Source organism: Urocitellus parryii, chromosome 1, assembly GCF_045843805.1.
Source record: "Urocitellus parryii isolate mUroPar1 chromosome 1, mUroPar1.hap1, whole genome shotgun sequence".
NCBI classification, from domain to species: domain Eukaryota; kingdom Metazoa; phylum Chordata; class Mammalia; order Rodentia; family Sciuridae; genus Urocitellus; species Urocitellus parryii.
This window is the reverse complement of record NC_135531.1, coordinates 97,320,636-97,334,874: the sequence shown is the minus strand read 5'-3', so window position 1 is coordinate 97,334,874 and position 14,239 is coordinate 97,320,636. Positions and strand designations below refer to the sequence as shown.

Sequence of the window (14,239 nt, the reverse complement as noted above, 5' to 3'; positions counted from 1 at the left end):
ATAGTATATTGATTATATTACTATATTGTCCCATAAAATACAATATTAAAATGGATTATATAAAATGATCTGATTTCACAGAATAAAATAGCTAGCAAAGATTGTGACTGGTTTGCAGGACTCTTATTTTCTTTAAGCTTTTTATTTTCTTCAAACTTTCTACAATGAACCCTCTAAGTTTTAATTTAAAAAAAAAACACAATTATTTAAAATAGAGAAAGGAAGAGACACAGACATGCGCAGAACAGGCACTTTCCAATGACTGAAGACCTTTGTTGTTAGGAGAAAGAGAGTAAGGGTTCTCCTGGAACCCACTGTATTTGCCATGAGAAATCCAACAAGCTTCCCTAAGGAGCCCTAACCAGTAAAACAGACATTCTCAAAGCACTGGCTCTTATATTCCTCTTCCAACCTACAGTCCCCTGGTGCTTTAAAAAAATAAACATGTGATTAAAGTTAGGCTCTGGTTTTAATTCTAAGTCATTCTTTCAACAATCAAAACACGCTATTCAACTTTAGAGAGGCTCAGACAACAAATAAACCAAATCCTACACAGTGCCTCGCATGTAACAGGGCATCCAAAGAATATACAATAAAGGATGAGTGAACAAGAGGTTCCTAATACCAGCCAACTCAGGGAAAGGGTCTGGAGCCCAGGAGCCAATTTATTTTATACTCTTGCTTAGCCCAGACTTGTATCAGTACCAAGAACTGATGAAGACCTCATATGCACGAAAGAGAAGGGAGTCAGAGCTGTGTCTGGGGCGCTGCCGAACAGGTGCTTCTTTAATCACAAGATTCAGAATCAACTGGTAGGGAGAATCACAGATCCCTGTCTCAACACTAGGTTAGATCTTACTCTCTGGTCATCTCTCAGCTCTGGTTGGATCTCAGTCTGGATTCCAGTCTATTTGTAATGCCCTCCTGGCAGAGGCATCTAGCCCTATGACTTTCAGCCTCTGGTTGTTACTTTGTCATGACATTTCTCAGATGTTCATGATTATTTTCTCTATCCCTAGGAAAACTGAAGAAGAAGAGAACAATACAAATATCTTCTCTGAGGGCCACCAAGCGAAGTTATAAAAACAAGCTCCTTTCAAAACCACTCTTGCACAGCATAACTGAGCTAAGGTGGTTCTTTTTTAGATTAGCAAAGTATTCTAAAATGTCATAGTTCTTTTCACTCGTGTCACCTTACATAATCATCTGTGGTCTCTGAAATCTCTCAGCCCCTTCCGCTCCCCTACATCCACTTGGTTACAAAATTGTTGATTCTCTCTCTCCAATCATTTTGAGCCTATCCTTTCATTCTTGACCTCAGACCAGCTATTTGGTTCAGCCCTCTCTGGGGCCGGCTCTGCCCAATCTATTACAACTGTCTTTTTCCTCCACGTCTTTCCATGATCAAAGATACGTTCCACATTGGTGCTGAATCATTCCCAAGATCTAGATTCTGGTCTTGTCATACCTGTGGGGGACACACTTCTTTTATCTACCAGCACCCATTATTTTGGAATTATTTCCTACATCATTCTATCAGTAATCCTGCTCAGTCCACAGTGTTCCAAGCACTAACCCCTCCCTATCCCATCCCTTTACCCCCATTCTTCTAAATCCCCAGAGACAGACACAAAATTCAGTCCATCTGCTGAGGACCACATGATTGGCCCCAAATTAAGAAATGAGTCATGTGAATGGCCTCATGCTGGCCAATCACTGTCCTCCCTGGGGCCTTCTGCCAAAACTGTCAAGAAATATACTTTCTTCTCAGTGCTGCAACTCTAAGAACAGTTGAGGCTGGACCTATCTGGATCACTCCTACAGAGAATAAAGTCAGTACCAAGACCAGCAGAGGTCACAGAAAATGAGAAGCTAAAAGAAAGAAAAGGGAAAGGCTCCTACCAAAGATGTCACTGGAGTCCTTAAACCCTGCCATGCTTTCGTCATCTTGGATTTACCAGTTATTTGGCAAATAAATGCCATTTTTCTTCTTAGAATCTATTTTAATTGCCTTCTTGACACTTTGATGTGCAAAAGATTCAAAATGTATTTTTAGAACTTTCAATAGCTTATTTTATAAAACAAAAAAATCCTAAACTACTCACCCCAATATTCAAGTTCTTCAATACAAAAACCACCTTAGCTTTTTAGCCTTAGCTCTCCTGTCCCAGCCTCAAGTAGTTCTTGCAGATGTTAAAATAATAACAATCATAGAATCGATACCCTCTGCTATTGTCACCAGGCACCCTGGTTTCATTCCCCCATGCCACTGCTCAGAATAGTATTGGAATTATTTAGTATTGGAATTGATAGAATTGGAATTATTCTATTCTCTCCTTTACCATTCAGCCTTCTAGATCCTGCTCATATTAAGTGCTAACATCCTAGTTTTGCATTATAGCTTTCCCATGCATGCGTATCTTGTCCCATAAGGACGCTGCATGAAACTAGTTCTTTCTAAAGCTTAATCTCTAGCACCTAAAAATCTGCTCCAGAAAGCAGACACTCTGCACAGAGGTTTGCAGCTCTGGGTCAGAAATGAAAGACTGAGGGTTGACACCTGTTAGACTCTTAATTCCTCCTTATATTAGATTTCTCAAAAATCAGCCACATCACCATAGAACTCAACAATCACACTCCTGTGCATTTATCCCAGAAGAACAAATTTGTGTTTGCATGGAGGCCTGTACACAAACATTAACAGCACCTTCATTCATAATACCTCAAACTGGGAACAACCCTGATGTCCTCCAACAGGTGACTGGCTAACCTGTGGTATATCCACACAATGGAACACTATCAGTATAAAATAACAAACTATTGTTACATGCAACAATTTGAATAATCTTGAGGGAATTATAATGACTGAAAAAGAAAGCCAACCTCCCAAATAACCTATTACATAATCCCATTTATGTAACAATCTTGAAATGGCAAAATTAAAGAAATTAAGAAAAAAAAAACCAACAGATTACTGGTTGCCAGAAGCTAGGGATGAGGAACAAAGTGGAAGTGAGGCAGACTGGTGTGGCCTGGAGTAGTGGGTACACCTGTAATCCAAGTTACTCAGGAGGCTGAAGCAGGAGGATCACAAGTTCCAGATCAACCTCAGCCATTTAGAAAAACTTTTGTCTCAAAATAAACACAAAATTGTCCAGAGATGTAGTTTAGTGGTAAAGGGCCCTAGGTTCCATCCCCTATACCACAAAGGACCCTCATGGTGATGGAAATGCTCTGCATCTTGACTGTATTAACATCAATACCATAATTGGGATACTGAAAAAAAATTATAGGCTGTTACCATTGGAGAAAACTGAATAAAGGATATATAGAATCCCTCTGTGCCATTTCTTACAACTACCTATGGATCTACAATTATCTCAAATTAAAAACCCAATTAAAAAAAAAAATCTGGGCTGGGGCTGTAGCTCAGTGGCAGAGCACTTGCCTAGCACATGAGAGGCCCTGGGTTTGACCCTTAGCACCACATAAAAATAAATAAAATAAAGGAATTCTGTTTATCTACAACTATAAGAAAGAATTAAAAAACTAACAACTAACCATAACCATATCTCCAATCTGAATTTAAAAACAAGACACTCAGTGCAGGGAAAACTCACAGAAAATAACAATTCCAAACAGCAGATCTTATTGTAACTAGCAATACCATAGTGTTTTGACTTTAAGGTGTGAGTAGCTAGAGTTTTGGGGGGCCCGTAATAGAAAGGAGACTTCTTCACATTTGAAAGCCATTTTCAGGATTGAGGATGGCAAAAGAAATGACAAATACTAACATGAGACTTTCTTTGCCCAGAACACTGAGCTGGAACCCCGAGCGATAGTCCATCTTCACAAATGCATGGCTGGGCTTCCGTGGAAATGAATAACACCCACTGATCTGTGAAATTTGATCTGTTTGCCATTTAGATCCATGTGACTCACTGAGGCTGGCTGCACTCATGTCTAAAAATACAGGAAATCTGCAGCCTAAGCAAATTTGACTCAGGGGTTCATGGGTTTTGATTCAAATACTGCACATTTGGAGACATGGTTTTATATTTATATCAGCTGCGGCAAAGAAGGTCCTGCTACTCAAATGACTGGGACTAAGTTGAAATCTAGAAGCGAAGAGGATCAGAAGATTTATCTGTGTATATACATTTTATCTGAGAGTTATATGACACCCTCAGTAATAAAAACATGAGCTCTGAGGTCCTCTGTGGGCTAGAAGGATGCCCTTCCTTGGGCATCGGGTGTGTCCCACTAAATACCTGCCTCCAAAGAGAACAGAGGGAGTCATGAGCTATTAAAGATAGAGTTGGGTGTGGTGGTCACATGAGTGATCAAGTGCCACTCAGCAGTGGCTGAGTCTGAAGGGAGGGTGTGGTGCTTTGGACCAGGCACTTTTTATTTTGTCCACTCAGAACCTTTCCCGGTTGTGCCCACTGCCATGACAACTGGTGAATGGAGCAGCAGATTTCTGGGCATTGTCTCTTGGTATACCCATGATTCCTTCCCCACCGTACTCGGGGACCTGATGACATTTCAGAGTGCTGGACTTACCCATAAGAACACTCAGCAACTTCTGCACTCTGGAGTTAACCCCCACGATTCGGTAGAGCCCTTGCTCATTGATCCCTGAGAAGAGAAAGAGTGACGATTTAATTAGAGGCATGTCAGAACACAAGTCAGGCCAACCTGGCCAAATGCTCTTCTTTCTCATTTTCTCAGTCCTTCTAAAAGCTGCTCTAATTAAAGTCCCCTGTCACTCAGCTCAGCTCTTAGCAAAGGAGTGGGATTTGGTACAGCTGTCTAGGATTTCACGGGTGTGCTGCACACTTCAGCCCTCGTGTTAGCTCAGTCATCGGAGGGGAAAGAAACTTTTCTCTTGCCAAAGGCAACATCTGAGGAGTTTTTAAAAAGATGCAAAATGTATTCTTTTAAAGATGTTATACTTAACTAATTTTTGAATTTAAAAAGTCAAAAGTGCCATGATAAAAAAATTCATACAATAGGAATGAGCAAATACTTCATAATCTATTTTTACACAGAGAATGAAAATATTGGGGAAAAGGGGAAGGCAAGGAAGGAATGGGGCACAGGAGTAGGAATGATGGTGGAATGCCATGGTAATCATTATCTTAAGTACATATAAGAAGACATGAAGGATGTGACTACTTTGTGTACAAAAAATTGTGTTCTATATGTGTAATACAAATTGTAATGCATTCTGTTGTCATATATAGCAAATCAAAATTTAAAAAAATAAAAATAAAAAAATCAGCTCACAAAAAATAGAAAATATTGGGGTATAAGGACATTTTTAGTTTTATAGAATATTATCCAAGATGGAGAAATTAGAAAATCCATTCATTTGTAATGTAAATATTCTTAATAAAGAAAAAGGAAGGTGACTTTCATCAAATCCAAGGAATTGTGCAGTTAGACTAGAAGGAGTTTACTTTCCAACACCTGAATGAAGAATCACAAACTACCCCACTGCAATACTTCTGTTCATTTCAATGTATGGATTAAATCGCCCACTGCACCATTCATTTCCAAAATGAGGCCACTCAGACCAAGTGATTTGAAAAGATTTTTCTCCTTTTATCCAAGGCCCATCATACCAGACACTTTTCAAGTAACCGGTATCCTCCTTTGTATCTCATCCCACTGATGTCCATTCGCCAAACAAAATGAACTTCAAGTATATATCAGCTCATGTCACTTATTCTCTTAAAACTTTCTAGTGGGTTCCCATTGCGCACAGACCATAATCAAAACTCCTTTGGTGGCCTACAATGCCTTCACAGCTGAACCCACCCACCTGGTCCCCCTGTACCCAAACTAACACATCAGCTACACTAATCTCAAAGCTTCACACAACTCATTTCCTCTATCTAGCTCACTCTTCTTCCAGATCTTTCCATCATTCAGTTCTCAGCTTAAATGCAAATTCTTCAATCTAATGCACCAATAGCCAACACTCCTGGTTATTTCCTTACTTTGTTTTCTTTATAGTAATTAACAATAATTGAAATTCTCTTTTTCCTGAAAAATAATGCCTATTTGGAGATAGCAGTTTTATGTGTATATAAATTCAGGAAAGGGCTGATTCTATAGCATCTTCAACGGACCTACCTAAAAGTGGAACTAATGAATAGAAGGAAATGATGGAGACTGATAGGATATCACAGCTGAAAAGAACCTGTAAAACCCGTTTCAAAAACCTGCATTATTCATGAGCTAAAAGCTCTTGCTCAAAAACAAATGATGGGGCTGGGGTTGTAGCTCTGAGGTAGAGCACTTGCCTAGCATGTATAGGGCATTGGGTTCGATCCTCAGTCCCACATATAAATAAATAAAGGTATTGTGTCCATCTACAACTAAAAATATTATAAAATAAAAATATTATAAAAATAATAACAAAACAAAGCAAAACAAAAATGATGGGTCTATGTTGCTCGGTGGCAGAAAATGTATTCAGTAATGTGCCAGGCTTGCAGGCTTGAAAGGCCTCAAGTGACTATTTCTTTTATCCTTGTGTGTTCCTAGGACTTCACACAGTCCTGGCTCCCACTAGACAATTACTGATGAATCCCTGAGAGTAGGGGATGGCTTTTCATCTCTGGATCCCAGATATGTGTGTATATAAATGCACCAAACTAGGGAAACACCCACTTTCTTCAGTTAGTTGTACTAAAATGGCATTTAACTCACAGCGTCCTTATTTCTACTTTGTGCTAAATGAAAACTTGTTTGGAACTTAAAAACATAATTCTCATTCTCATTTTAGAGACAGCAGGGGACAAGGAAGCAAAGACTAAGAAGCCAAACCAACTTGTGACCCTTCTCTTCTCCTACTTACTGTATATATTTTCTAGTTGTATATCAGATTAAAAAAAAAAAAGTTGTCCTCCTGAGATACAGTAGGTTTGCATTTATCACAGACTTAGTGAACAGTTTTATACGATTAGGTTTCCCTGTTGGTTCTGGATACTGAAAATAGACAAATAGGTGGCCCATCTTAGGTGAGTATATGAATTCACTCAGGGGAGGGTTACTTTGGATTCAAGTTTGATTCCATTTACATGCTTCTACTTCTGTTAACCCTGTACTCCTCATTTAAATTTTTTTTGTTTCAAATGAAACACAAGTTTGCACTTGTTTGGAAAACTATCCTAACAATATCAATTTATTGGAAAATTATATTAACAATATAAATCTCAAAAATATTTATAGACTACAATTAAGGCCAAGAGATAAATCAAAGAAGAGAGTAAAAAACAGCAGAGAAAGTCACTGATAACACAATGACACTGGGCAAAAGGATATACCCTTGCCCTGCTAGTCCCAGAATAGGCTCAGACTAGACAGCTGTTTTGTAACTTCCATTTTTCACTTAATGTATATAATTAAGAAAGACTGGATATTGGAAAATGTATTTTCATTACATTTTTAGTGATTTATATTTATGGCCCTGCTGTAAAAGACAGAATGTCTTTCAAACAAATAAAAAGGGCTAGTAGGTAGAGAGGCTGTACAATAAATAAAAGTCACATCTCTAACAATAACTCAAATCAAATCCTATAGAAAGATGGCTAATACCTTTTCTCAGAGCACAACAGATGGGTGTACTCAAAGCTCCACACTGCCAGAATGGAGGACTCTCCTTTGTGGCAGTCTCTCAGGAGAGGATGGAGACTACAGGGGTGATCTAGCCTCCCTGATCTCAAGTGTCCTACTCTGGTGGACCCAGGAAAGGTGTACGGCTGGGGCCTGATCCCTTCTCTGTACCTGATGGTCCTGGGAACTCACTCCCAAGATCAGAGGTCCTTAGAGGGCCCACAGACATTCACTGGAAATAATTCAGAGATCTATGAATTAGTAAAATCATTACATCTTTATTTTTACTAAGCTATAACTGACATGACACATTTCCTTCCATTATAAATGTGAAGTCACAGTAGCACTCAATACCTGCAACTTGGTCAGAAATCAGGTATTTTCATAACATATAACAATTGTTACAAACATCCTGAACTATCACTACTTTCAGATTATGGCAGTCATCAGAACTACCACTATAACTTGTGAAAAGAATGTCATTAACAAAGAAATGTATGTATAACCAAGTCATAACTATGTTTTTAAGTATTTTAGTAACTGAATTTCAGTAACTGATTTCTATAAGCCTATGTGTTTTATATACATTTAAAACATTCATCTGATCTGTCAAAATCGATGACACAAAATGGGTTGAGAACCTCTGCCTCAGACCCAAGTAGCTTGTGGAAACACTGACACTGGCACTAGGAGAGTTAATGAGTCACTCAGGAAACAGCAGGTAGCAACCAGATGCGTGACCTTCCATGAGAACAATGCCATCTGTTAGACTACTTTACCTCTGGTTTCCACAGCATGGATGCATTTCCTGATTATGCTGAAGCCAATGCTGTCCAACTGTGCAGCTGAAAGAGCAAGAGAAGGGCAGTCAGGTTGTGGCCTTGCAAATCACCCTCAGGGTATGACCTGACCAAGCCACCATGAGTCAATCAAACACAGGGTGTGGCCAAGTGTGCTTTTAATTTTTCCCATAGAAATTATAAGTAAAAAATAAGCTGGGTGCCCTGGCAAACACCTTTAATCCCAGTGGCTAGGGAGGCTGAGGCAGGAGAATCAAGAGTTCAAAGCCAACCTCAGCAACAATAAGGCACTAAAGCAACTCAGTGAGATCCTGTCTCTAAATAAATACAAAATAGGACTGGGGATGTGACTCAGTGGTTGAGAACCCCTGAGTTCAATCCTCAGTACCCCTCCGAAAAAAATTAATAAATAAATATAAAATAACAGTAAAAATAACTGGTATCAATGGAGAATTTACCGTAGACTAGGTAAGTGTTAAACACTTTGTATGCATTTTCTTATTTAGTTCTTAAGTAAAAGTAATCTGCAACATTATCCTTAATTTATAGCTGAAAAAACTATAGCACAGAGTGATAGGCACCTTGAAACAGGACTAACTTGCTTGCAGTCTCAAAAAGAAAAAATGAAGTGATCTTTAAATGGTGGGTAAGTACTTTACACCGCTTCTCTCATTTAACAAGACCTTCAGGATGATAATATCATTAGCCCCATATCACAGATGAAGAAAGTGAGGCTTGGTAAAGACAAATATCTTGCCCGGTTAATATGTGGAGACTTGCTTCAGTGTCCATATCACCAAGTTGCCTTAAATGTGACACCAAGAAAGTATAATCCTGTTCAGGTGAGTAGGAAAAAAGGAAAAATGAAAAAAAAAAAAGAAAAATTAATAGAGAAAATTAACACAGCCAGGAACAAAGAAGTACACTAGGAAGAAGCACTTGGGCAGCAGAGCCATCCCTCCACATGGAAAATCAGCAGGTGGTAGCAGGGTTCTCCACCTGCTTCAGCGCCACCAATGTCACTCAGAAAATAAATGATCCACATCAGCAAATTTTTCCAGAACAACAAACTAGTTTCTAACCTGGCACTGAAGAAGCTGGAAATCTACCAAAACTCATCCCCAGGCTTTGGTTACCCAGTTATAAAATGTAAAAACTTTAAGAATGGGTTCATCTTTGACCTCACTGGGATATTAGCACAAGATATTCTATAGTTCGCTGCTCAACGTGAAGAAAGAAGGGGTAGAGAATAGGAATAGGAATAGGATGGTGAGTATTAATAAAAGATGTGTGATCATCTATGGCAAGAAATAAACTAGTCATCCATGAAAACTAAGCAGAACCTGAACTCATCTTGGATCTTCTCCAAATGAAATCCTGCTCCAATTCTTAGTATATATGGGTAAACTTAGATCTAACTAAGATTTTTAAAAATCTTTTTTCCGGGCATGGTGGTGCACACATGAAATCTCAGCAATTCAGGAGGCTGAGGCAGGAGGATCTCAAATTCATGGTCAGCCTGGGCAACTTAGTAAAACCCTGGCTCAAAATAAAAAATAAATATTAAAGAGTAAGGGGATGTAGCTCACTGGTAAAGGACCCCTGGATTTAATCCCCAGTGTGGAAAAAAAATTAATCACCGAGAATATCTAAATATCAAATGAAAAAGAAATGTTAATTTCCCTAAACTTCTCTTCCCAAAGTGAAACAGCTCCTGTAATTTCAGTCACATTTACTGCTAAGTGGTACTTATAAATACACCCAGCCTCTAGGATGAGTAAAGAACCAGAAGAAAGCAGGAAAATCATGTTCTTTTCCCCTGAAAATTACCTGCTATAAAAATTATTCTTCTTATTCCCTTAAGTAAGGAGTCTACTAACTCAATCCCTTGCTTTTTTTTTTGTATGAACCAAGTATTTGCTCTGCAAATAGTGATATCTCAAGCTTTCTGACTGAAGGCTGCAAGCCAGACTGATACAATTCTTCCAAGTGAAACTCTATTCACTCATACACCAGACATTTTTCAAACTTAGGGACAACCTTTAATGCACAGATTAAACACTTGTTGGAATCTGGGGGTGAATTTTTTTTTGTTTTAAAATAGTGTTTATTAAGAATGACACTTAAGAACATCATGCTACGTGGAATAAGCCAAACTCAGAAAGCCTAGGGTCATATTTTTTTCTCATTATTGTTTCATTTTGGGAAGAGAAGTTTGGAGAACTTAACATTTTTTTCTTTTAGAGAAAGAATGTGTGTGCACGGTGGGGGGGAGGGTGTCTCATGAAAACAGAAGGGAGGTGAGTAGAGGAGAGGAAAGGGTGCACAGAGGAAGAGGAGCAAAGGGAGGTAGGGGGAGTGAAACTGACAGAATTCTGCTATGTGCAGGCATGAGTACGTAACAAAAGACCCCACTAGTATGTACAATTAGAATTCATCAATGAAAAGTAAAATAAGTTCTAAGATATAATTCACATACCATAAAGTCCACCCATTTTAAGAGTATAGTCCAGCTATTTCTCATACTTACAAAGCTGTGCATTCATCACTACATTTTTGTCCCCCGTAAGAATAAATACATGTGAGCATAGACATCAACAGCCACCATTGCTGGCAATGACTAATCTACCTGGCTTCTCTACCTGGCTTTTCTACCTGCCTACTCTGTACACTCCACATAGATGGAATCATCAAATATGTGGTCTTTTACACCTGGTTTCTTTCATTGAATGTTTTCAAGCTTATCCATGCTGCAGCAGCAGTACTTCATTCCTTTAGAATTAATTCCATTGTAGCAGACACCACATTTTGTTCATCCATTCATCAAATGATAGATATTTGGGTTGTTTCCATTCTGGGGCTATTATAAATAATGGTGTTATGAATAACTGTATACAAGTCTGGGTGGACATGTATTTTCATTTCTCTTGTGTATACACCTATGAGTGGATTTGCTGGATCGTAGGACTAGCTTTTCTCCTCCTTTTTGAAATGTCTTGATTTTTTATTGGTGCATTATTATTATATTGTAGTGGGACTTATTACTACATATTTGTATATGCAGAAGATATAAAAATATACTTTGGTCAATTCCATTCTCAGCACCTCCCCTTATCCCTCTTCTCCTCCCTCCCCATAGTCCCCTTTTGCTATTCTACTGGCCTATGTTTTTTATTGAAACTGTCAAATTGTCTTCTAAAGCAGTGCACCATTTTACATTCCTACCAGCAAAGCAAGAGGGTTCCAATTTCTCCACATCCTTGCCAACATTTGTTATTGTCTTTTTTATTATAGCCATCCTAGTGGGTGTCAGAGTTATCTCCTTGTGGTTTTGATTTGCATTTCCCTGATGACTAATGTTGCTGGGCATCTTTTCATATGCAGGGGAGGATTTTCATTCCTTTATACAGTAGTCAGAATACAGCTTACTGGAAAGTATTTGTCAGACAGGGAATTACTTTTTGTGCTTAAAGAGATTTCCAAAATGTTTATAACTGTGATTCAATAGTCCTTCAGTTCTTCTTTTGCAGAATGGCTCAGAGAATCTTTTCACAGAGATGACAGTCAAAGAATTATGGAGAAATAACCACCATCTTGCACCGTGCTCTAGGGAGTGGCCAAAACTAGATTAGGTTTGTGAACTTGTTCTTATTCTAGGATTTGGTGAATTTTGTCCTAGACAAAGTCTACTTCCCTCCTCCATAAACTCTGATAAAAGGTTTGGACAATTAAAAAGAACTTGGCAACAGAGAGGCTTCAGTGGTCAGAAGATGAGACATCTACCTAACTAGAGGAAAACCTAGACAGAGTTGGACATAACCCTCTTGAGGCAAATCAGTCCTTGGGCTCTTTTTGTGGCACTGTGGGAAGTGAGATCCCTTTCTAATAGGTGATACCTAGTGGACAAGAATAAAATGGTACCTTCCAAATATATCCAGGAAAAAAAAATTAAAATTCCACCCACCTCCATTAATTATAATGACTGATTTTGGAAAATGGCAAAGCAAAAGCCCTGCACTCAATATCGGAGGAATGTTCCTTCTTTGGCTTTTCTAATGTGAGAGTCTCTCCAATTTGTTATCATCAGCAAACTCCCTTTCCAGAGACGTCATACATGAAGACCTTACACTTCACTCATGTAGTGCAATATTTGTTAGTATATCCTAGTTATTTAAGTTTAAATGTAGAGCATTTACAAATTACACATCCAAATGCTGAGGGCTCAAAGTAACTCTCTGTTAGACTTTAGTGTATTAAAGTTATATATTGGTGATAATTATTTTAGCTTTGTAAACAGATAAAAAGTGTTTTAAAATGGAATTGACTTCAACAACAGCTGTCCTAACAAGGAACTCATGAAATACAGTTTAGCAATCATTGCTCTCAATCTCTAAATTAAATGTGGTACAAGTTATGACATTGCCCATACTGTCCCAGCACCTTTCCATCTCTCTTTTTCTCTTTCTCCCCCACCCCTACAGTGACTTTCCTGCTGACCTCATGATAACTAATAGTTAACATCAGGTAACTAATGGCTTTATTATTTAACATAGACCAAGTACCACTAATGTGACAGGAACAACAGTGCACACGTAACCAGATCATTAGTCCTGATCACTGCCCTGTGAGTGCATAATCTGTTAATTGAGATCTCCTAGTCTGAAAAGTGAATTCCCACTAAAAGGTTTAGAACACTGTCACCACCAAGCAGTTTGCAAATGACAGAGAAAGTGGCCTGCCAGATGGAAGCGGCTGTCCTTAATCCCCTCAAGCAGGTGATTCAGCTTTTTCACTGAGCCAAGGCTCAGAAAAGGTCAGAGATTTATTTGCAATTTCTGTATCCTTATAATCTCCAGAAATAATCTCTCATTAAATATCTACTAGGCTTGCATTATTCCCTTAATTTGACTTGCGATGAGTTGCCTCAGGATCTGTGGATCCCAGGCCTGATAGCCCCCACCTTGCAGTTAATTCTTGGACTGGCTTCTCTTTCCCCTTGGGCTCCAGTTCAGGTCTGCCCAGTTTTACACTCAGGCAGCCCAAACTGTTGTTTTATAATGAATGTTGGCAGAGTGCACAGCAAAAAAAAAAAAAAAAATAATAATAATAATAAAATAAAAAGACCCAGGGCTGACCAATGTACCTTCCTCTAATTTTCAATGGTTGACGTTTTGACGTTTTGTTTCTCTCTCTCCTGTTAGAGGAAGGAAAGGGGTCAGGAACAGACCTACTCATTTTTTCAAAACTCTGTGGAAAATGTGAGATTGACAGAGCGACAAGGGCATGTTCAGTCCTTTGGAGAGTCTCAGGGCAGACCCCAGAAGTGGGAAGAGGATTCCTGCTAGTCGGTTTGGGTCTGGGTTAACACGCTAGGATATGAACTCCAAGAGGAGGGAGCCCAGTGAAATCCAGAAATTTACTGTTTTCCTGCAAAGGACTAAAAAGAACAATACATGGTAACATATAAATTCTTTTCTTGTTTAAGAGGAGGAGGATGGTGGACCAGATGGAATGACATGGGTTTTAGCATAACTGCCACTACCTTCCTGTGACATCCAAAAAGGCACTGTCATGTTCTGTAGCTTTTGGTCCCTCATCTGAGATATGCTCCCTTGACTCTTTTTACCTTTAAAAAACATGAGGTATGGTGGTGATGGGGTGAGCAACAACCTTGGCACTGCCTTGGTGTGGCCCTCTTTCTTACCCTCCCCCTAACATATTATCATCAAAAAGTTTCTCACTTTTTCTCCTACTATCTCTCAATGTTGTCTAGCTCTCTCCATCACCATCACCACCTTCCTGGACCTGTCTCC

General features: G+C 38.9%; 1 protein-coding gene across 4 annotated transcripts in view; it reads right to left on the bottom strand.

The window, feature by feature from the left end:
• Positions 1–14,239, bottom strand: part of Arhgap26 (Rho GTPase activating protein 26) — a 416,502-nt gene that overhangs the window by 161,194 nt on the left and 241,069 nt on the right. For all 4 annotated transcript variants that reach the window (XM_026384432.2, XM_077800951.1, XM_026384433.2 and 1 more), the window contains exons 13-14: positions 8,406–8,471; positions 4,564–4,638 (exon numbers count right to left, since the gene is read on the bottom strand). In XM_026384432.2, the coding sequence (XP_026240217.1) occupies positions 4,564–4,638; positions 8,406–8,471 (141 nt within the window). The remainder of the gene's footprint in view (positions 1–4,563; positions 4,639–8,405; positions 8,472–14,239) is intronic.